The sequence below is a fragment of the Lissotriton vulgaris genome, chromosome 1_1 (assembly GCF_964263255.1).
Source record: "Lissotriton vulgaris chromosome 1_1, aLisVul1.2, whole genome shotgun sequence".
In the NCBI taxonomy this organism is placed as follows: Eukaryota; Metazoa; Chordata; class Amphibia; order Caudata; family Salamandridae; genus Lissotriton; species Lissotriton vulgaris.
The window spans coordinates 980,323,445-980,348,783 of NC_141685.1; the positions used below are offsets into that span (position 1 = coordinate 980,323,445).

Consider the following 25,339-nt stretch of genomic DNA (forward strand, 5'->3'; position numbering starts at 1 on the left):
GACTGGGAGATGAATCCATGGGTCTTGGAATTGGGACAAGTGACGCCACCTATATAATACATAATCAGGTGCCCACATGTAAAATGATAAGCTGGAATGTGGCGGGAACTAGATCAAAAATCTCTGATACCATTTGGCTAAAGTTTTTAAGACAGTTCGATATCCTGGCTTTCCAGGAAACCTGGGATGCAGACTCTAGTTTCATCTTAGATGGTTATCGCTGTTTTTCTATCCCCGCTGTGTGGGGCTCTGCGGGGAGATCTAAGGGGGGTTTACTCTTTCTTATTTCCCTAGACCTAACAGGTACATTTAAACATCTCAAGGGAGAGTCAGATAATTTCCTTATAATAGAATGGTTGATTTCTGATCAACACTACCTTCTAATAAATGTATATAATGCTATAGGAAACTCCCCGCAAGAGGACCATTTTAGTGCGTTAGATCATTGCCTGTCAGTCTATAAGTCTAATAACTCCTTTGACTTTGAGATCATTTTCATGGGGGATTTTAATTTACACCCTTGCCAGTGGGATTGTTATGGGTAAGATAGAGCGGGAACTATGAATGGGAGATTACCCCATTTTGAACATACCAAATAGGGGGATGCCTTAGAGGAATTATTATCTAATCTAAATTTAACTGAACCGGACAAGGAAGATGGTGGAGAGGCAGTTCCCATCTTTGTAGGACGAGGTGCGGAGTCTGTGATTGACTACATTTTTGTATCTCCGCGTGTCTTGACTAAAACTCGGGCGTATAAAGTTATGACATCAACTTTTAGCGACCATAATCCGCTTGCACTAGAAGTTGAACTGAGGTGTAAGGCTGCCACTACTGATCTAGGCAGGGTTGCACCACGGTCCTTGTCTTCAAAAGATCAAGGAAGACGCATAAAGTGGGAAGCTGTAGTTCCAGAGGCCTTTTTTGAGGATTTAGTTCATCAGGTAGAGTCTAACTTTGGTTCATGTTTGGATGGGAAGGCTGTGGGTACAGAAACTATCACCTCTTTCTCAGCTATCTGTAATCAAATAGCTGAAAACCTACATAAGGCGAGCAGGCCAAACACTAAGAAGGCATTCAGATGGTTTGACTCCACGTGTTCTAAGGCACATGGGGCTCTCTTAAACGCCCTTAAGTGTATCCCAAGGGACAGGGCCCTAGTCTCCTCTCTTCGTAAGGAATACAAACGTGCAACATCTATACGTAAAAACAAAATGAAAGCGGAGGCATGGGATAACCTGCAGTCAATTGATGTGCTAAAGGACAGCAGAAAGTTCTGGGCTACCATAAATCAGTCCTTTTTCTCGGAAAAGGACAACTTAGACACAGAATGCGTAATCCATGATGATGCGTGGCTCAAACACTTCATGAGTATCTATAGTGACAAAGACCACCAAGAGTTAAATTCTGGCGGCTACACCCTGGGTCGCCCCATACAACCTGTTAAATTTGAATTAGTGGATGTAGAAAAGGCCATCCGAGAAACAACGAAACATAAGGCACCAGGACCTGATGGGGTTCCCGCCGATCTTTATATATTGTATCCCACTTTTTGGGCAAATATTTTAACTAATGTATTTAATGCAGCATCCTTAGTGGGTTTCCCCCCTCTTGGGGCTTTTCAATAATTGTACCCATATTTAAAAAAGGAAGGAGAGGGGACCATGCCTGTTACAGACCAATCTCCCTATTGGACTCTGCTGTTAAGATCATGGGCAGAGTCATTTTGCAGAAATTGGGAGATTGGATGTCTGACAGGGGGGTGCTCTCGAATCTCCAGTATGGATTTAGGCAACATAGAAGCACCATGGACCAATGTCTGAATTTGCATCTTTTGATTAATAAATATACTATAGCTAAAGAGGGTTATTTATACATCGGGTTCATGGACCTTTCTTCAGCATTTGATCTGGTGAACCGCTTCAAACTATGGAGCATCCTCCTGGAAATGGGGACAGAGGCACCTTTAGTCTACTTCCTAAGTGACCTCCACCAGAATCTAACAGCAGGAGTTAGGGGTACGCAGGAGGGCAGGTGTACGAGCCATTTCAACTCTAGGCGGGGTGTCAGACAAGACTGCATTCTGGCACCCCTTCTATTTACAATCTACATTAATGGTTTGGAAAAATCCTTGTCTGAGGTCAAGGCAGATATTCCGCAAGCGGGGGGATCGAGTATCCAGGTCCTCCTGTATGCAGACGATGCCGTGCTGATTGCCCGGACAGGGGTGGGCCTTCAGAGGCTGCTGGATAACTTTGGCACCTTTATGGAGTCATTAAAACTAAAAGTTAACAGTAGCAAATCCCACATAATGATTGCGGGGGGTCGCCGGAAGATTAGCAAGGTCACCACATTTAGATGCCTGGGTAACCATCTTTCCAGGGTACCGGTGTTTAATTACTTAGGCGTCTTATTTGACGAAAAGGGTAATTGGTTCCCCCAGCAGAAACAGAAGAGTAATGCTGTCATACGATCTACATCAGCCCTTCTTAGCTTTGCCAAAAGGTTGGGAGCTAGACCCATGGAGGCCATGCTTAAAATATATAAGTCTAAATGCTGTGCAATCGCATCTTATGGGGCTTCTATATGGGGATACGCCTCTGTCAGCAAAATCCAACTTGTGGAAAACAGATTTCTTAGATCCTTGTTGTCGGTTCCACAGTCAACCCCAACTCTTTCTACACATTCTGAATTAGGTGTAGGCTACATTACAGATCAATTGAAAGCAGCCCCCCTGATTTGCTGGGCAAATACGTGGCTTAACGAGGAAATCACTCTTAACCATCCTATCCTCAAAGATTGCTTAGCCCTGGAGAAGGCAGAGGGAATCCCATGGCTGGCATAAGTTAGAGTGGCGTGTGTCAGACTGGGTCGCCCTGAATTATATACAGCCCCAGAGGGAATCAAGAAAGAGGATGTGGTTTGGATCAAACATAATTTTAGAATCTTGTTGGAGGGGGATAGGGAGGAGGAGGAGCTTAAAAAACGGGGTGCAAGAAGTATTTATCTTTTACAGTCGACCCTCTCAATAGAACCCTATTTAAAGATTGTCACAAATCCTTTCCATCGCTTTTTGTTGACAAGATTTAGGTTCAATTTAATACATTTCACCTTAGGTTCTTTTTTGCACTGGGCTAAACCTGAAGAATCTGCACCATGCTTTTGTGATAATTTTTCCACACAAGATACCCTCCATTTAATTATGTTTTGTGAAAATTTTTCTGTGGCCCGTAAAAAATTCCTATTTCCATATTACGAGAAGCAGGCTTCTTGCAAGTAAGACCAGCTCTCTTACACTTGCAACTACTGAGTAGCGTGAACACCATCTTCAGTGTAGCAAGTTTCCTGGTGGCAGCAGTGAGGATTAATAAAAAAAGCACCTGTTTGCTTCAAGGCACAGTAGGAGGAGAAGGGGGCATTCAGTTATAAATTATGATAATTCAATAGTTGCACTCCTGTTTTTAAAATTGTAGCTTTATAGAGGTGTTACAAAGTTTAACATTTGCGCAAATCATGAACTATAAATATTGTGTATATATTTGAACATCTGTAAAACTTAGCACAACTATTTATTTGTACATAGTATATTTTTAAATCGTAGTTTCTATAGCGGTGCTATAAAGTTTGTTATCTGCACAACTCATGAACTGTAAATATTGCGTATATGTATGAACAGCTGTTAAAACTTTGCACACCTATTTATTTGTATATTACATTTTAAATTTGTTGCAACTTGTATGTATGTATGTTCTGATGCTGCTTTTATGATTTTGATTAATCGAAATAAAGACTTTGACTGACTGACTGACTGACTGATTAGTATAGCGTAGTGTGTTCCTACCTTTTACCAGTGGTTACTGGTTGTGTTCTACAATTGTTATTTTGTGCTACAGTTGTTCTAGAAGTGTTATGTCTACTAAGTGCTGACTCTGACAGTGGCCCACGTGGCCCTGTCATGTGTAAATAATCCCCTGTAAATGCTGCCCAGTGCCAGTTGGCACAGTGTAATTGTGTGATTAAGATCTAAGGCTATTTTTATATATAACCTTGTGTGGGGTTCCTTTTATGTGGTGTGCCTAGGGTGTTGCTGCTGTGTGTGTTGCGCAAATGCTTTACACATTGCCTCCGGGTAAGCCTGACTGCTCGTGCCAAGCTTTCAAGGGGGTGAGCAAGGATTATCTTTGGTGCGTAACCCCCTTGCCCTTACTAGAGTGGTGGTTTCTGCCTCGCTTTGGTGCAAGTTTTAGCCAACCAGAAATCCCAGTTCTAACACTATGGTACCCCCCAGCAGTTACATGCACAACAAGGCAGGCACAGCGCGGTGCCTGCCATGTTGTGCATGGAAGTGCACAACATGCCTTCCTGGCATTGTGGCGGGCGGTGCTGTGTGCACCGCCCGCCACAATGTCAGGAATGCTTGATGCACCCGTCACTGTGGCGGGCGCTTTCTATTAGCAGGCACGGGACCCCCGCCCTTATGAGGGCGGTCCCTCTGTACGGAGGGATGGCGGGCAGACTTTGTCCGTCCGCCATCCTTTCTAATGTGCCCCATAGTGTTGTGATTCCGGTGTGTGGGTTCATAGGGTTGGAGTAGAGAGAGTAAATCTTTCTCCGAAAGTGGATTAGTACTGCAGATTGGGTGTGTTCTTTTATTGTGAATAGATACTGATTTCCACCTGGGGTATGGGAATTTCGAAGTGACTACTGAGTGGGTCAGGTGCGCGTTTGATTTAGTCTGTCATGTAGATCTAGAGTACCAAGGTTGGCTCCGGAGACCCTCCGATTCAGCTTGTAATTCTTCTTTGATTTGCCATAACAAGAGTATGATCTCGTCTAGGGTCTGGTGAGGGTGGGAGCAAGATTAGAGGATGTATTGTGGTTGTGGGAGGTGTGCTTATGTCAAGTGGGTGGTAAGAGGGAGGCACGTCATCTAAGTTGTTGTGGGGTGTCCTATCTAGTTCCCTCTCCAGATCGGGTATGGGTGAGCTGGAATTGGGAATGGACGTGTGAGGTGTAGAGGTTTACGGTGGGAATGTGGTTGTGGGAGTGTTGGTTTTGCAATGGGTAGTGTTGACAATGGGGGGATATTTTTGTTCCAGGGGAGAATGCTGTATCTGTTAAAGGTGTATATGCTGGTGCAGTAGTGAGGAGGGAGTGTATTATACGGGAGTCTAGTGGGGCGGGGAGCATAATTGTAGGTAATGGTCATGGTATAGATGCAGTGCAGTGCGCGCAACAAAATTCGTTTAATTTATTTATATGTTTACCTAACTGTTAAACTCCGTAATACATACATTACTACCCTCCACCCTGCCCCTTCCCCTCCCCACGTCACCGCCCTACAGAAACTCCTACTGCCGACCACGGCTGTGAAGGGAGCTCCTGGAACAAATCTTGAGAAGGTAAAACTTCAGCAGGACTAATCTGGGACTGTATTCAATCTGTACTCCATCGCAGTCGACTTGAACTTTTGATTTTCACCCCGTCCAGCATGACCAGATAGCCGGGGCTGGCACTTTATGCTTTTAGACACTGTTTTGGAGTTTATTATTTAAAAATTCATAACTCTTGTTCTACTTTTTGGATTTTTTTTGTTTTGGTCTTGTTTTATTTATTAAATTGAGATATATTGTTCCAACCTGGTGTAGAATCTTTTTGTGTGTGGTATTTTTCACTGTTTTCCTGTTTGAAGTGTTGCACAAATACTTTACACACTGCCTCTAAGTTAAGCCTGACTGCTGTGTGCCAGAGGATGAGCACAGGTTAATTTAGGGTTTGTCTGACACTTACCTTGACTAGGAATGTGGTTGCTGCTTGACCAAGTCTCACACCTCATTCAACCAACAACCCAATTTCTAATCGATAGCCTCATAAAAAGAGAGTGTTCATTTCCATTGGTCTTTAGACTGCTTTAATAACTGCATGTGATGTCTACAATGACCTTGAGTCAATTTACTTTAATCCCCATATTGTTTTAGCTCAAGAAAGAGAGTGAAAGATGGCTGAGTGAAAAGCAGTACAGAAAATGGCTCAAAACAAGGAAAAATGGTTGAGTGCTTGCCTCTTCTACGAAGTATAGTTCTATGATATATTACAATTTTATTTTTTAAAACAGCTTCATAAATCAGATTTTTTTTTAGGAGAATAATTATTTGATTTATTTCTCTATCACAGTTACCCTGTCGTTCTTCAGCACTTATCAGCTCCTACTGAAAGAAATAATGAGGTAAGTTCCTTTATGAAAAAAGAGTTCAAAACACTATAGTTGTATTTGCCATATGTGCATTCAGTGGATTGGGCAAAACTGTATCTATATCAAGGTAGAAAAAGAAAATTATACTTTCTTCATAAAATTACATCTGTGGAAGATATATAACAGACTTAAGACCATCACCCGATGAATAATACTGCCTTAACAATTTATACAGTAATTTTTGGTGACGATACTGCAGATAAGCTAGATAAATAAGCATGGCATGCAATACATTTACACTTTATTCAATACTGGGAAGTGTGTTCCAACGACTAGAGTTGAGTAACCTTTTTATAAGCATTTTAGCTAAACATTTTCAACAATCTATTGTGACCATTTAAAAAAGAATCATAGATAGAGACTTTGATGGATTGTTGTACTGTCATACTTGTGCAGAGCAAGAAATACATTTTGAAGAAATATTGGCTTTTATCTTAAAATTGATTTGCGATATTTGAACAAAGGAGGAAGGTGCCATTTTCAATGTGGTTGCAAAATTAGCACATTTTCAGCCATTCTTGTTACACTATTTTAATTTCAATTTATAATCTTTATTCGGTTCTTAAAAAGACACCATAAAAGCACAGATACAAAATACACACAGAATATTTTTAAAAAACGGCAAATAATTTTCAGTATAAAAAGTATAAATGTTAAGATTATCTGTCCTCGGGGAATGGACCAGGGGAAAACAAATTTTTAAATGTTCGAGTCCAGTTAGGGGCCAGGTTCTCTAGTATTCCTCAGTCTTGTTGCTATTCGGATAAAGTTTATCGTACAGAACAGGGTATAAGCGTCCTCTGCTTCCTGTAGGAATCTCAGGGCCCGTCTTGCATGTTTAAATTTTAACTCTTTCAGGATCCCTACTAGGAACTTGCGTCTTGGCATAGTGTAAAATGGGCACAATAAAACAAAATGAAGGGTATCCTGCGGAGATCTGAGATCGCAGCCGCAGGTACCCTTCTCCTCCACTGTGTGAGTAAACCCAGAAGGTACCGCAAGGAGGTGGTGTAGCATGTTAAGTCTAAAGCGGGTCATGAGATAGCGATCCTGCGCGTTGTGCATAACCCTCAAATAAGGTTCCATGCCTTGCTTCACAGTGAGTTCATTATAGGAGAGATTGGTGGGTTTGTACTTCTCTTTTTCTGCCCTTGATGTCTTCAGCTGTGTGAGGAAGAGTTTTTTAACCAGGACCTTACTCTCCGGGGTTAGAGAATCAGGGGATGAGAAGAAGTTAGTGCAATCAATCTCTGTTAGCGACTTCTTAACATATTTCAGCCAGGGGATGGTATGGCCTTTGTCTCTTTTAAGACAGTCCTCAATGATTTGTCTTGTAAGGGCCGCCTCTGGATTGGTCCATACTTTCACCCATGCCAGGAGAGGTTTGGTTTTGATCTTATCCTCCATAAAGGTTTCTCCCACTTCTTCATGTATGATGTGGGCCGATACGCTCTGCGGAACTTTTAATATTCTTCTCAAAAATTTATTCTCTTCAGTCTGAAGCGGCTGTGCTTTTTTGTCCAAGAAGCCCCACACTTCTGCCCCATAGCATACTTTCGCACAGCAGATTGATCTATATAAGTTCAATATTTGTTCCGGGGACCATTTCCCTAGTCTTTGCCCATACCCCATAATGGCTCCTGCTGAGGCTGCCAGTTTTGTAGCGTGCTTTTCAATCAGAGGTTTGAACGTAAGGTCGTGATCAAATAATACCCCCAAATACGTGAAAGCCTTGACCTGGTCTATTTTGTGTGACCCAATGTGGTAAGTGAAGGTTCCTTTTGTAGATTGCCCAGATGACATAATGTAGGACTTTTCCAGGTTTGTTGCCAGGTCCAGTTTGTCCATGAACTTGACAAACCCGTCAATTAGTTTTTGCAGTCCCAAAGGTGTTCTAGCGAGCAAAACCACGTCATCGGCGTAGAGTAGTACGGGCACTGCACGATGACCGATTTGGGGTGAGTCTACCTTGAGTTTGAGGAGGTCCTTTTCCAATGAGTTAATGTAAATAGAAAAGAGGAAGGGCGCAAGGATGCATCCCTGCCTTACTCCACTATTGCAAGTGAAGGGATCGGTCTTTTTGCCCTCCTGGCTGTACCTTGCACTTGCAGAGGTGTTCCGGTGGAGATTTTGCAGGGTGTCAACTAGCGATTGGTCCACTCCCAATTCCTTTAGCATGGCCCAGAGCTTTCTCCTGTTTACGCGGTCAAAGGCCGCTGAGAGGTCCATAAACCCCATATGGATGGACCCCTTCCCGGCGATGGTGTATTTTGCTCTCAGGAGGTATAAATTTAGGCATTGATCGGTGGTAGATCTGCCTTTCCTGAAGCCATGTTGGATTTCCGAGAGGACTTGGTGCTCCTCGGCCCAGTCTTGCAAACGCAGTAGAATGACTCGCCCCAGGACCTTAGCTGTTACGTCGATGAGAGAGATGGGTCGGTAACATTGGGGGTCATCACGGTTGCCTTTCTTGTAGATGGGGACTATGGTCGCCGTTGACCAGGACTGGGGGAGTCCTGCCTCCAGTGCCTCGTTTAGCACCCTGGTAAGTAACGGAGCCCATAGTTCGGGTCTGCTTAGGAATAGGTCTGGTGGAATTCCGTCCGGGCCCGGCGCCTTGTTTTTGCTGAGCCCGGCTATTCCTAGTTCGACCACTTTCAGAGTGAAAATCAGCTTAGCTGGCTGATGGGCCTCAGGTACCTCCTCCATGGTTATCTGGCTTGAGTGATTGTATAGGCTCTGGAAGTGATTCTGCCATTGCTCCGGCAGGACGGTGTTCATAATTTTTGGTGCCCCTTGATCCTGGAAGCATGGAGAATTAATCACTTTCCAAAAGGTAATAGAGTCTTTTCTTTCTGCGGCGTCCCTTAAGTCTTCCCAGGCTTGATTTTGTATGCTTTGCTTGCGCGCCTTCGGAGCTTTTTTATATTCGGCTCTGTTCTGTGCAACCGTTGTTTTGTCCCTCGGTTGGGAATGGAGGCTATCCTTCAATTTCTTGAGCGCCTTTGTACAGTTCGAATCAAACCAACGAGGGTTTGAGGACGTTTTAATGGGCCCAGTAGTCTGTAAGGAGTTATTTACATACTGCGCAATTTCTTCGAATGCTTTCACCACCCCAGCACCGGTCACACAGGGGTCAAGACATTTATCAATTGCTGCTGAGACTTCAAGTAATAGTTTTTTTATAAAAACTGTCCCCATCAATTTTGGCCCATTTAATTCTTCTTCCCTGGTCCACTGCTCTTTCCAGGATGTCAGGTCTCTTTGGGCGTGAGGAAACAGGACCTTCCATTATAATGATCACCGGATTGTGACCACTAAAGCTACTGGCCTCTATAATGGTTTTGCTGATGCTTCTTTTTAAATTAGGAGAGACTAGTACAAAGTCAATGTAGGAGTGGCAACCTCTGCCTTTGTATGTTGGAGTTAGTTCTCCTTTCTCGCTTAGTACAACAAGGTCTAGGGTTTGGGTTAAATTGTGCCTTTTCATTAGTCTTTCTAGGTCCCAGCCCTCTTTTGAGTGAGTGAAGTGTGGGCCTTTCATAATCGTGTATCGTGACCAGTCGTTATTAAAAGGTAATAGTTTCTCACAAAGGTGGCAGTTAAAATCTCCCATTAGTATTAAACTCGTGGGATTTGGTGTCTTGGTTAAAAAGTTCAAATTTCTTAAACAGTTTTCTAGTTCATTTATGGCTATTCCCTTCTCCGTCGTTGCTGGTGCATTGTACCAGTTCATTAGGAGAAAGGTTAGACTTGGTGAAGTGAACCTTAATACTTGAAGATTATGTGTGGCCCATTTAGTGTTGGACCAGGTACCCTTGATATCTAAATTGACGTAAACCGCAAGCCCCCCACTCGCCCTCCCAGAGGTTGCTTTTTTTGCAGGGACAAAAAAGCTTTTATAGCCTTCCAGGCTGTAGACATTTGGTTCGGGAGCCCAGGTTTCTTGCAGGCATATAATATGGAATTTATTTATGTAGCCGATCCATTCCTGAGATTCGAATTTTGCCGCTAGACCTGCGATATTCCATGATGCTATTAGTAGATTTTCGTGGGTCATGTCCTTTGATGTCCTTTTTGCTTCGCCTGGTAAAGGCTTTGCTTGTTTTCCCGTTTCGGATGAGGTAGCGAGACTGGGTTGTGTCCTACTGGGGGTAGCCATTCTACTCTGTATGGAGTGGGGGTTATCTATTTCAGGATTTGTCCCCTCTCCTCTTCGCCAGGTGGTATTCAGCGATGTAATACTACCTCCTGTACTAGGCTCGGGTACTGGTTCGCTGCCTTGACCATAGACTGCCCCCTTTCTTATGCCTGTTGGTAAAAGACTTGCCTCCTTCCTACTTATGGCCTTGGAAGGTTGATTACCCGATCTCTGTCAATCAACCTCTTCGAGTGTGCTGAACCTGTTCCAATGTGCATGCTGCATTAAGGAAGAGTCATAGGTTGGAAATACAGGATTTGGCCTTTGCCATTGGGGTGGGCCATATTGGAAGCCCAAATGCGATGTTCTATTCGGTCCAATGTACTGCCTGGGCCTTTGAGGTGCGAAGGGGTAGAAGTAGGATAGGTGTACCGGGTGAATTTGTGATCGGGTGTAGCTCGGGGGGGTGTTGCAGATAAAATTAACTGCTGCCATGTCTCTAAAGTTCACCGTGATGATATCCCCTGCTATGGTTTGGTACCTTTGCCAATCCACTCACCCCTTCTTACTGAGAGGATTTCCCCATAAATGTTAGGGGGCAGAGGTCTATGTATTTGCAGACACTGTGCACATTTATTTTTCAGTTCTATTTGTGATTCCCGCTGGCCCTCCCTTAGAGGTGGAACTACTGTTAAGACAACCACGAAAGGCAGTGCTTCGGGCGGGAGATTAATTGTCCTGAAGCGAGTTGCCGTTTTATTTTCTTTAGTGGTTGTCGTGGCGGGGGTCCGGGAAGACTTAGGGTCCACTTTGGGGGTTAGGGCGTTGTTTCCTTCCAACGTTTGAGAGGGTCCAGGTAGAGGTTTTTTGTTGCCAGTAGATGTTTGGTTGTTGTTTTTGCCTATGGGCGAGGTGGTAGCGGCCTTTTGCTTATCCTTGGCTCCTTTCTGTGTGACACTATTATTGGACTTTGCCACCCCATCAGTTATTAAAGAGTCCTTATCTTTGGGTAAACTTGTTAGTGTGGGGTCTTTTGATTTTGTTGGGTCACATTCCTGCACTGGATGGTTTTTCGGACCGATCCCCTTATTATTTACAAGTGAGGTCAATCTGTCTATTTTTGCTATAAGGGGTTTTAACAGCACCGTGATGGAGTGCTCAAGGTCGAGTTTGAGGTCAGCCACCATGTTGGTTATCCAACAGGGTATTCCCGGTGTGGGTGGATTTATAGGCATAATCAAATTGTGGTTACTGGTTTTTGATGATCCTTTTTTCCTCCCTTGTTTGTGGCCTTCCTTGTGCGGCTTTTTCTCCGCGGTGTGTTTGTTTTTATCATAAATGTTTATTTGTGCGCCAGGTCTATCCCTGCTAGTTTCAGCGGGTGCCTGGGCACAAGGGAGGTCGGCAAAAGAGGAGGGAGTAAGGGGCGGGCTAGTGTCGATCTCCTCCGCCGGGTCTCAGGAAGCTTCAGATAGATTAATCAGGGATTCCTGAGTTTCCTGGATGATAGTAACGGGTGGTAGAGACATTCTTCTCTCAGTGTTAGCTATGGCGTTAGATACCGCCCCTATGGTCTGTTTGAACATTTTATCAATGGCAGTGAGGGTTGGTAAAGGCGGGGGATTATCCATTTTGGCTTTTGTGCTTGATCTTAGGGTGGGCATCTTGGTCTTCTTGGCAATTTTCCTCATTGCCAGAGATGCGGAGATGAGAGGTGACTAGTAATTTTAACTAGTATCAGTAGGTCAAGCTGAGTGCCGAGTGAGTGGGCTAAATTTGAAGGGCGATTTTTAGGGGGCTGGCCCTGCCCGGCCTCTTCTGGCCCCTGAGGGCTACAGAGGGCCCGCCCTTTGCCCCGGCTTCGCTCGGCGTCCCGCTCGCGTCCCGCTAAGCGTTATTGCGCTGTTTTTAAAGGGTACGTTGCAGCCGGGGGCGTGTCTTGCTGGGGGCGCGGCCGTGCACACCTGTGCAGCGCGGGGACTCCTTGTCTATGGAGTCCCTGCCTCACGCGCCCCCAGTTACCTTGCACAGTTCGCTCTTCCTCCCGGGTGCTGGATGCTGGATGCTGGATGCAGTCCTGCTGCCTCGACCCCATACCAAAGCGCCGCGCAGCAGCACCCGCGAAGCGGGTGCTGCAAGCTGTTTACGCGGAGCAATGGCGGTCAATCCCTCCTGGGACACGGGGAGGCTGCAGGAGCGAGTGGCGGTTCCCCACTGCAAAGCGTCTGCGAGTAACGGCGTTCAGGTAGGGTTTTCTCTTTCAAGTAGGTCCCACTGCGCTCTTGTTACACTAAATATTCATATTTTGGTAATTAAACAAGTAAACTATTAAGCGCACTTTCTTGCTGCGGGCGACAGGTTCAAGCAGTAAATTCCTTGTGGGAGACTAGTTCGAGCAGAAAATTAATCGCAAAAGAAATGCGCTCTTCAATCCAGTCACCTTGATTATATATCAAGTGGCTTTAAAATGTAAGGTATATGTGGTATCCTTCTATGTGTTATGTATGTATGACTTCCTCATTATAGAATGTATGACTTGCTGATTATAGAATGTTATTCATAGAATGTCATGATGTAGTTATGTGATGATTCTAATTGTGCCCAGGACTCTGTCAGTTGCTGCCTGCCTGTGCCTCCTGTGGATGAGATCCTTTCCTTCTTATGATAAGAATAAAGAAACCTTTTTATTCATCATATATCTGAGATGTACTTCTTCACATTGGCAACGAGGACGGGATGAAAACTTCACTTTCAACCTTAAACTTTCATTTGGAAAAGAAAGATTATTTTTCTTTTTAACGGAAATTCTCAAAAGGATCTCAACACCAAACCTCACCTTAAGGTACTATATACTAATTTCGTTTTCCTTTTGGCTTTGGAAATTAAGGAAAGGAAAATTCTACACCATCTTATGATTTTCTTTCTTTTATTTTGCTGCCATTACATTTCTTGTGAGGTTTGATGATATCTGCCCACTCATTCGTTATTTTAAAGTGGCAGATTTCCCTGGCTTTAATTTATTTTAACCTTCATTTACGGATAACCTTCATTTACTGACTTTGAAATACTTGCAACCCTTGCAGTTTTGGAAAATAACTTTGCCTCACGGAGAACGTTATTTTAATATCTATCTTCAATGACTACCTGCCGAGTGTTGCCTGCCGAGTTTCAATGACTGCCTGCCGATTTAATTTTGCTTGCCGACTTTCTTTCCTGTTTTAAGACATTAACTGTTAAAATAACTATTGACTTGTCTTAACTTGGGCTTTTAATCAACCGCGAGGCCACCAACGAAGAGGATTCAGAAGTAAACAATCACCTCCATCTTCAGCCGCGCTCCAAGCTCGTTGATTGCGCAATACGCACATGACGCTCCTGACGCTGCGCTTCAAGCATGCACAACACTCCTGACGATGCGTTTCAAGCCTCTTTATGGAACGTTAGACAAGCGTCACACTTAAACAGCGACGAGGATTCTTTCTCTCTTGGCAACGCTTTCACTCTTGACAACGCTCGGCTTCCTTGACAACGCTGCACCGGAACATTGATCCACAGCGGCGCTTGACAGCGTTTCATTTCCTCAAGGCAGAAAAACCTGAATTCTAGCCCTTCTTCATAGAACTTGTTGTCTTGAAGACTTTATCTATGATAACAACATTTAATTTCATAACAGCAATAACATTGAACTGTGCTTCGTTGGAAAAGTTTATTTTTCTTTCTCTACGCTGACACACTCAGCTTTAGTAGTGTGTACATTTTTGAATACCTTATCTACGCTGACACACTCACCTTTATTAGAATGTATTTTTTTTACTCATACTATATTTCCTTTAATTTTTTTTTTTTTTCTTTTCTCAAGTTCTGCTGATAACCTTGTGTGTTTTAACTTACTTTTACTTCCTTACAGGTTCATTGTCATTTAACTTACTTTTACTTCCTTACAGGTTCATTGACATACTGTTTTCACCTTGTGTGCTTATTTTACTATTCACTTATGCAGAACGTTACAGCTGCGCCTTTTTTCCTTTCGAAAACAGGGATCCACCCATTCGCTTGTCAAAATGGAAAAAAGTGTTTCTGAATTATGCAAGGGTGCGTGGTACTTCTCTTTCTGCAGAAAGGAAGTCTGCACTTTTAATGCACTGCTTAGGCTCTGAGGGGCAAGAAGTCTTCGAACATTTACCTGAATTGTCTACTGAAGAAGCGAACAACTTAAATGAATTTGAGGTCAACATTAAAAAACTAGATAAGCATTATTTGCCAAAAGGGAGTACCATCTTAGAAAAGTACCACTTTGGCAGGCGTATGCAGAAAGATGAGGAGTCTATAGAGACTTATATCACGGCTTTGCGCAAATTGGCTGCCACTTGTAAATTTGAAGGTACTTTAGAGGAAAGAATACGTGATCAATTCATGTTAGGATGTTGTTTAGAAAAAGTTAAGGACGAACTGTGGCAAAAAGATGATCCTAATTTAGATGAGGTTATCTCTATAGCCAAAAGACTAGAACACTCTGATGCATGTGTTAAGGTTTTTAAAAAAGAGAAGGAAACATCTGAAGAAAAGGTCTTAGTTGTTAATAAGAAGTCCCTGGAAAAAGGTGATCTGAGAGCTGCGACTAAAACTGCTAAGAAGTTGTCTAACTCTTGTTCTTCTTCTTATAATTTTTCAAGAACCTCCACTAGTTCAAAACTAAAATGCTTTCGTTGTAATGCCTCTGATCATCTGGCTAATGATAGGTCGTGTCCTGCTTTATCTTCTAAATGTAACAACTGCGGTAAGGTTGGACAGTACTCGAAAGCCTGCAGGTCATAAATCAATAGAAAAAAAAACAAGTGAAAGAAGTGATAATTGATGAAGATTCTGATTCTGATTCAGATGATTTACATTGTGGTGAGATTTCCTTATTTGATGAAGCTGTTAATTCTGATTCAGATGAATTGCATTGTGGGGAAATTTCCTTATCTGATGGAAAAAAATGTAAAGGTGATGTTGATGTTGTACGCATTTATAATTGTGAGGTCAAAATGTTATTTGACTCTGGCGCAAAAATTACTTTAATACCTGAAGTTTTCTTTGAAAAGAAACTTTTTGGAAAAGTAAAAGTTTTTAAACATGATATAAGACCACTGGCTTATGGGAGAAAACCTATTAAACTTGTAGGTTATTTCAATGGTCAAATTGATTATAAGGGACGACTTACTGCAGGGAAAATTTACATTTCTTGCAGGGGGGATAGCATTCTAAGTTGGTTTCATCAGGCGGACTTACATCTCGCTTTACTTCCTGGTGAGAATCCCTGCATTGTTCTGAGAGACATAGTACCTCACTCTAGGGAAAATAATCCTGTCTTTATTGATGTGTCTCCATGCACATCTGGCTGTAATGTGGTAGGTGTACAAGAGGTCTCTAATATGAGTAAAAATGAGGCGTCTTATCCTAATTGGCGAGGACTTTTTGAAAATGTCTTTAGTGATAAACTAGGTTGTCTTTCTGGTTATGTTCACAATATTATCTTGAAGACAAATGCAGTTCCTGTGGCATGTAAGGTGCGTAGCGTTCCTTTAGCTATGCAGGAGCCTATGATCTTGGAATTAGAGAAACTTTTGAGTGATGGAATCATTTTGAAATCTGAGGCAGGTGAATGGGTTTCGCCTGTTGTTTTAGCACGTAAACCCTCAGGCGAGATTCATTTTTATGTTGACCTTAGGGGTCTTAATAGAGAGGTTGTGGCTGATAGATACCCTCTTCCCAATATTAATACCATGCTAACTCAACTTGGGGATGCTTGCATGTTCTCCACTCTGGACCTGAGGGCTGCATACCATCAAGTGAGGATTGATGAGACATCCATGGGTTTCACAACCTTCATCACACCCTTTGGCACATATAAGTTTACTCGCTTACCTTTTGGTTTAATCTCTGCAGCCTCTGTTTTTCAGAGGGTAATGGAGGATGTATTGAAGGGTATTACTGGCGTTAAAATTTATCAAGACGACGTACTTGTTTTTGGTTCATCACAAAGTGAACATGATCTTAAAGTTAGATCTGTCCTGGAGCGTTTTGAGGACAGAGGACTGACTTTAAGGGAAAATAAGTGCAGATTTAATTTGACTGAGATTGACTACTTAGGTCATTGTTTGACTCCTGATGGTGTAAAACCAAAGGATAAGTTGGTGAAAACTATACAAAACTTGCCTACGCCAAAGTCTAGAGAAGAGTTGGTTACCTTTCTTGGTATGGCAGAATATTATAACAAATTTGTGCCTCATTTTGCAAATAAAACTTCTAACATGAGAACTTTGTTAAAAAAGGGAGCTAAGTTTTCTTGGTCTCAGGTGTGCCAAAAGGAGTATGAGCTTGTTAAACAAGATCTAAGTCTAGCTCCTTCTTTACAGAGTTTTGAAATGAATAATGATTCAATTTTGGTCACAGATGCCAGTTCCCGAGGTTTAGGGGCGGTACTCAAACAGATGAGAGATGGGAAAGAGATTACCATCTTGTTTCTGTCTAGATCTCTAGTTGGCCCAGAGTTGTCATATTCTGTGATTGAAAAGGAGGCCCTTTGTATTTATTAGGCAATTAGGAAATTAAAAAAATTTCTGTGGGGTAATTCGTTTGTGGTTCACACTGATTATAAACCCTTGAAGGAGGTTTTTTATAAAAAGGGTTTGGATGCCATTTCTTCACGGATTTGTAAATGGGTTATCGCTCTCCAAGAGTTTGAATTTGATGTGAGATATTTACCAGGGATGAATAATAAAGTTGCGGATTGTCTCTCTAGATTAGTTGTGGAACAGAATGACCAGAATTCTCTACCATCTGAAGATTCTTGGGAAGTGGATGAGTTCAAGGTGTGTGAGATTGTTGAAGGAATTGTTCAGGAATGTGATTGGAGAGACGCTATGTGCACAGACTCTGAGTTACAAGAAGTTGTGATTTGGTAAGTAAAGGTTGGCCATGTCTCAAGAATTTGAGTGTTACTGCCAAAAGGTACTGGAATGTCAAGGATGAATTATCCTTAAAGGATGGTTTGTTGTGGAGAGGCACTAGACTTATCCCACCTTCTCTGATTAGGGAAAAAATTCTTCTCTTAGCTCACCAAGGGCACCAAGGCATATCCAAGACAAAGGAGAGGATACAGTTACATTTCTGGTGGCCAAGTATCGATCTTCTTGTTGAACGAATGATTCGTGATTGCATTGAATGTAACTCTTCTTACAAGGTGTGTAAGACAATGATGCAACCAATGGTTATTAGGGAAATGCCGGTACGTTGTTGGCAAGATGTAGCCTTAGACATTCTAGGTCCCATTTCTTCTGGGAATGGACAGCGGTACGTGTTAGTCATGATGGATATGTTTTCACGATGGCCAGAGATAAAAATTACCCAAAATATTGAGACCAAGGATCTAGTCAAATTTTTACGAGATGTTTTTAGTAGGGAAGGGTTCCCTGACACTATCCTTACAGATAATGGTGTACAGCTAGTATCAAAAGAAATGGAAGATTTCTTGGCAAGTAAAGGTATCAAACACAAGCGTTGTTCACTTTACCATCTGGAATGCAACGGTATGGTGAAGAGGTTCAATCGCGTACTTAAGGAATCTATTCAGATCTCTAAAGATCAGGGATCAGATTGGAAAGATTCATTTAATGCAATCCTCATTTACTGACTTTATAATACTTGCAACCCTTGGAAAGTTATAACTTCACCTCACGAAGAACGTTAATTGTATAACTTCCTCTCAACGAGAACGTTACTTTACTAATTAACTTCAATGACTGCCTGCCGAGTGTTGCCTGCCAACTTTCAATAACTGCCTGCTGAATGAATTTTGCTTGCCGAGTTTCTAGTTTCTAAGACATTAACTAAAATAACTATTGACTTGTGTTAACTTGGGCTTTCAATGACCGCAAGGCCACCAACGAAGAGGATTCAGAAATAAACAATTACCTACATCTTCAGCCGCGCTCTAAGCTCGTTGATTGCGCAACATGCGTATGACGCTCCTGATGCTGCGTTTCAAGCACACATAGCGCTTCTGACGGTGCGTTTCAAGCCTCCTTATGCGGCGTTTCAATTGCGTCACACCTAAACAGTGACAAACATTCTTTCACTCTTGGCAACGCTTTTGCTCTTGGCAACGCTCGGCTTTCTTGACAACGCTGCACCGGAACATTGATTCTCAGCGGCGCTTCATTCTCTCTCAGCAGAAAAACTTGAATACTGGCTCTTCTTAATGAATACTAGCTCTTCTTCATGGAATTTATTCATTTTGAAGACCTTTTTCTGTGGTAACAACATTTTTGCTCATACAACAGTAACTCTTGAACATTGAACTGTGCTTCGTGGGAAAGTTTTTCCTTTTGTCTCTACACTGACACACTCAGCTTTAGTAGTGTGTATACTTTTGAATACTTTATCTACGCTGACACACTCAGCTTTAATAGAGTGTATTTATTATACTCATACTGTACTTTCTTTCATTAATTTTTTTTCCTTTCACAGGTTTTGCTGATAATCTTGAGTATTTTAACTTAATTTTACTTCCTTACAGGTTCAGTGACATATTATTTTCATCTTTTGTGCTTGTTATACTATTCACTTATGCAGAATGTTACAGCTGCACCTTTTTTCCTTTCAAAACCAGGGGATCCACCCATTCGCTGGTCCAAATGGAAAAAAGTGTTCCTAAATTATGCAAGGGTGTGTGGTACTTCCCTTTCTGCGGAAAGGAAGTCTGCACTTTTAATGCACTGCTTAGGCTCTGAGGGGCAAGAAGTTTTCGAGCATTTACCTGAATTGTCTACTGAAGAAGCGAACAACTTAAATGAATTTGAGGTCAACATTAAAAAACTGGATAAACATTACTTGCCAAAAGTGAGTACCATCTTAGAAAGGTACCACTTTGGCAGGCGTATGCAGAAAGATGAGGAGTCTACAGAGACTTATATCACAGCTTTGCGCAAATTGGCTGCCACTTGTAAATTTGAAGGTACTTTGGAAGAAAGAATACGTGATCAATTCATGTTAGGTTGTTGTTTAGAAAAAGTTAAAGACGAACTGTGGCAAAAAGATGATCCTAATTTAGATGAGGTTATCACTATAGCCAAAAGATTGGAACATTCTGATGCATATGTAAAGGTTTTTAAGAAAGAAAAAGAAACATCTGAAGAAAAGGTCTTAGTTGTTAATAAGAAGTCCCTGGAAAAAACTGAACTGAGAGCTGCATCTAAAACTGCTAAGAAAATGTCTAACTCTGCTTCTTCTTCTTATAATTATTCCAGAACCTCCACTAATTCCAAACTAAAATGCTTTCGTTGTAATGCCTCTGATAATCTGGCTAATGATAGGTCATGTCCTGCTTTATCTTCTAAATGTAACAACTGCGCTAAGGTAGGACATTACTCAAAGTGTGCAGGTCTCAAACTAATAAAAAAAAAAAGTGAAAGAAGTGATGATTGATGAAGACTCTGATTCTGATTCAGATGAGTTTACATTGTGGTGAGATTTCCTTATTTGATGAAGCCGTTAATTCTGATTCAGATGAATTACATTGTGGTGAAATTTCCTTATCTGATGGAAAAAAAATGTAAAGGTGCTGTTGATGTTGTGCGCATTGATAATTGTGAGGTCAAAATGTTATTTGACTCTGGGGCCAAAATTACTTTAATACCCGAAATTTTCTTTGAAAAGGAACTTTTTGGAAAAGTAAAAGTTTTTAAACCTGATATAAGACCACTGGCCTATGGGGGAAAACCTATTAAACTTGTAGGTTTTTTCAATGGTCAAATTGATTACAAGGGACGACTTACTGCAGGGAAAATTTACATCTCTTGCAGGGGAGATAGTATCCTAAGTTGGTTTCATCAGGCGGACTTACATCTTGCCTTACTTCCTGCCGAGAATCCCTGCATTGTTCTAAGAGACATAGTATCTCACTCTGGGGAAAATAATCTTGTCTTAAATGATGTGTATCCGTGCACATCTGGCTGTAATGTGGTAGGTGTACAAGAAGTCTCTAATCTGAGTAAAAATGAGGTGTCTTATCCTGATTGGCGGGGACTGTTTTAAAATGTCTTTAGTGATAAACTAGGTTGTCTTTCTGGTTATGTTCACAATATTATCCTGAAGACAGATGCAGTTCCTGTGGCATGTAAAGTGCATAGCGTTCCTTTGGCTATGCAGGAACCTATGCGGTTGGAATTAGAGAAACTCATGAGTGATGGAATCATTGTGAAATCTGAGGCAAGCGAATGGGTTTCGCCTGTTGTTTTAGCACGTAAACCCTCAGGCGAGATTCGTTTTTGTGTTGGCCTTAGGGGTCTTAATAGAGAGGTTGTAGCTGATAGATACCCTCTTCCCAATATTAATACTATGCTAACTCACCTTGGGGATGCTTGCATGTTCTCTACTCTGGACTTGAGGGCTGCATACCATCAGGTGAGGATTGATGAGATGTCCATGGGTTTCACAACCTTCATCACACCCTTTGGCACATATAAGTTTACTCGCTTACCTTTTGGTTTAGTCTCTGCAGCCTCTGTTTTGCAGAGGGTGATGGAGGATGTATTGAAGGGTATCACAGGCATCAAAATTTATCAAGATGACGTACTTGTTTTTGGTTCATCACAAAGTGAACATGATCTCAGAGTTAGATCTGTTCTGGAGCGTTTTGAGGACAGAGGACTGACTTTAAGAGAAAATAAGTGCAGATTCAATTTGACTGAGATTGACTACTTAGGTCATTGTTTGACTCCTGATGGTGTAAAACCAAAGGATAAGTTGGTGAAGACCATAAAAAACTTGCCTACGCCTAAGTCTAGGGAAGAGTTGGTTACCTTTTTAGGTATGGCAGAATATTATAACAAATATGTGCCTCATTTTGCGAATAAAACTTCTAACATGAGAGCTTTGTTAAAAAAAGGAGCTACGTTTTTTTGGTCTCAGGTGTGTCAAAAGGAGTATGAGCTTGTTAAACAAGATTTGAGTCTAGCTCCTACATTGCAGAGTTTTGATGTGAATAATGATTCAATTTTGGTCACAGATGCTAGTTCCTGAGGTTTAGGGGCGGTGCTCAAACAAATGAGAGATGGGAAAGAGATTACCATCTTGTTTCTGTCTAGGTCTTTAGTTGGCCCAGAATTGTCATATTCTGTGATTGAAAAGGAGGCCATTTGTATTTATTGGGCAATTAGGAAATTAAAAAAAATTCTGTGGGGCAATTCGTTTGTGGTTCACACTGATCATAAACCGCTGAAGGAGGTTTTTTATAAAAAGGGTTTGGATGCCATTTCTTCACGGATTTGCAAAAAGGTTATCGCTCTCCAAGAGTTTGAATTTGATGTGAGATATTTACCAGGGGTGAATAATAAAGTTGCGGATTGTCTCCCTAGATTAGTTGTGGAACATAATGACCAGAATTCTCTACCATCTGAATATTCTTGGGAGGTAGATGAGTTCAAGGTGTGTGAGGTTGTTGAAGGTTTTGTTCAAGAAGGTGATTGGAGAGACGCTATGTGTACAGACTCTGAGTTGCAAGAAGTTTGCGATTTGGTAAGTAAGGGTTGGCCATGTCTTAAGAATTTGAGTGTTACTGCCAAGAGGTACTGGAATGTCAAGGATGAGTTATCCTTAAAGGATGGTTTGTTGTGGAGAGGCACTAGACTTATCCCACCTTCTCTGATTAGGGAAAAAATTCTTCTCTTAGCTCACCAAGGACACCAAGGCATATCCAAGACAGAGGAGAGGATACGGTTACATTTCTGGTGGCCAGGTATCGATCTTCTGGTTGAACGAAGGATTCGTGATTGCGTTGAATGTAACTCTTCTGACAAGGTGTGTAAGACAAGGACACAACCAATGGTTATTAGGGAAATGCTGGTACGTTGTTGGCAGGATGTGGCCTTAGACATTCTAGGTCCCATTTCTTCTGGGAATGGACAGCGGTATGTATTAGTCATGATGGATATGTTCTCACGATGGCCAGAGATAAAAATAACCCAAAATATTGAGACCAAGGATTTAGTCAAATTTTTACGAGATGTTTTTGGTAGGGAAGGGTTCCCTGAAACTATCCTTACTGATAATGGTGTACAGCTAGTATCAAAAGAAATGGAAGATTTCTTGGCGAGTAAAGGTATTAAACACAAGCGTTGTTCACTTTACCATCCAGAATGTAACGGAATGGTGGAGAGGTTCAATCGCGTACTTAAGGAATCTATTCAGATCTCTAAAGATCAGGGCTTGGATTGGAAATATAACCTGAGGGATAGAGTAATGGTTTACAGAGTTACACCACATTCAACCACAGGTGAAATTCCTTTTGTGCTTTTCCGAGGTCGCACTCCAAACACTACTATATTTCAAAGTTGGATGAGAAATTTAGGGGTGGAAACAGGGAGTCACAGCAAGGGCTTAAGTTCATTGAAGCAGGAGATGACGTCTGATCTGAGGAAGAAGAACTTTGATAGAAGATATGCAGTTGCTCATACCAAAGTGTGTGTTGGGGATCGGGTGAGAATTCGCCTTCCACTTAGATCTTCTGGGCCAAAGTTTTCTTCTCCCTTTTATGTCACAAAACTCTTCCGTAATGCTGTTAAACTAAATGATGGAAGGATTTGGAATTTGAATCGAATTGCTTCATATTCAGGTTCTGCTGGAAAGACTTTACCAAATATCAGTTTGATTGACAAGGAAGTTCATGTTAAGTCTGATGTTCCTGTCAGGAAAAGTACACATTTTACCCGTGCTCCTGCAATTCTCAAAGATTATATTTTAAAATAGTTTTCTTTTTGTGTTTCAGGGGTGGTATCCTTCTATGTGTTATGTATGTATGACTTCCTCATTATAGAATGTTATTCGTAGAATGTCATGATGTAGTTTTCTGATGATTCTAAATGTGGCCAGGACTCTGTCAGTTGCTGCCTGCCTGTGCCTCCTGTGGATGAGATCCTTTCCTTCTTTGAAAAGAATAAAGAAACCTTTTATCCATATTATATCTGAGATATACTTCTTCACAGTATACTTCTGCATTCAATTGCCTCTTGAAATAGCACCAGTGTATTTAACGAGATTTACCACATTATTTTTGTATAATTTTCCCAAAATGTCATGAAAGGTCTGGGAAAAAAAGGATGCGATTGCACATACCACAAATTAATGAGTTGTTTGTCTCCAACCCATGGCAGAGATGGATTTTAAAGAATACATTTGGTCTTGCTATAAATGTATATGGACTTCTTTTTTTTACATAGGTTTAATCTCTTTTATAGTGTGTGTTTTTTTAAACTGCATTAAGATGTATTCTATAGTTGATAAAAAATGCAACAGTAAATTTTAATTTAGAATTGTACTCCGCAAATTCTGAGATTATTTTTGAATGCGTCTATTCTTATGCACAAATGACTAAACATCCATCTGCCATAGGCAACTATATTGTTCCTGGGAGTTCACATGTGACAAAGACCACCGAATAAATGAATTTCATTCTGCCTAAGTGCTCTGAAATGAAAGTACCTGCTGTGAGTAGTAAGGATGCCAGTGGATAGCGCTGTCGTTTACCAGAAGATGCTGTTCCCCCTTCGATATGAACGAGCGTCCAACTGTACTGCAAGTCACTGCCCCGCCTTCCCGTACTACACAGTTCAGGATGTCATACTGACTTGGAAGGCTGCCGGTTTCATCAAAGAACATCTCATCCCCGCCAGTGGTGTTAAAGTGAACGGTCTTCATATATTGTTTAAGCTAAACAATGACATGAAGACATAAGAGAAACAGTTTCATATTTAAAGTATTTCTAGTCTTAATAATAACACTGTTGAATATAGATATATCTTTCACATAAGAAAATAAGGTTCCTCGAGAGAATGATCACCTGTGAGAGGAAAAAAAAAAGGTAAAATAATCTACACATTCTTAATGAGAAACTGACAGCAAGCTAGCCAGTACCCTGAGCCATTCGCTGTAAATATTAGGGGCCTCATTTATGAAAAGTGACGCATCGCTGCGTGAAAACAGCGATGCGTCACTTTTCACTGCGCACTCATTACGACATTCCTGGTGCGTCATATTTAATGTATGACGCATCATGTCGCAAGGAGTTACAGATACGTCAGTATTTCTGATGTATCTGTAAGCGCAAAAGTGATGCATTGCTGGAGTGTGTCACAAAAGTGACGCAACTCCAGCAATGCGTCCTTTCACAGGGGGAAAGCCCCATGTGAAAGGGCTTGCGCCAGTCTTATGCCTGCTGTGAGGCAGGCGCAAGATGTTGACGCAACAGCGTCCTAAAAGTGACGCAGTGAAATCTCATAGATTTCACTGCGTCACTATTACGAGGCTTTTTGCGGGGGAACGCCCCCTCTGCATACATTATACCTGACGCAGGTATAATGTGGCACAGGGGTTTAAAAAGTGACGCATCTACCTAGATGCGTCACTTTTTAAATATGGCGCAACAAGGCGCATTTTTTACACCGCTGGTGCGTCACAAAAAGTGAACCACCGGCGGCGCAAAACTGACGCAAGGCCTTCATAAATAAGGCCCCTAGAGTTTTGTAAGTGTGCATCACAAAACATGGCATGGAATACACTATCATGGTAGAAACACGGAATGGAACAGTTTAAGCACTCCACAGCATAAACAGAGCCTCTAGGAAGATAACATAAATTAGAATTGCCATACTATGGTGCAGCAACATGTCAATAATTTCCATCAATTACTATTGTAATTCTTCACTGGGTGGGTCGAAGATGCCCGCTATGGCCAGAAGTGTGTCCTGCTATCACTGTGCCACGGGGACTCAAGCTGCACCTCGCCTCTGACCCTTGTTTAGAGGGGAATCGTTCAGAAGTTCGGGTTGAATTATTTATAAAATGAGGTGTTAAGACAGGTGTGCATATTGTTCTTCCCAGTCTGTAACAGTCCAGGGTGAGCTATA

General features: G+C 41.8%; 1 protein-coding gene across 1 annotated transcript in view; it reads right to left on the reverse strand.

The window, feature by feature from the left end:
• Positions 1 to 25,339, reverse strand: part of LOC147748338 (vomeronasal type-2 receptor 26-like) — a 327,189-nt gene that overhangs the window by 177,409 nt on the left and 124,441 nt on the right. The window contains exon 2 of the mRNA XM_086936414.1: positions 23,916 to 24,143. Coding sequence (XP_086792540.1) covers positions 23,916 to 24,143 — 228 coding nt within the window. The remainder of the gene's footprint in view (positions 1 to 23,915; positions 24,144 to 25,339) is intronic.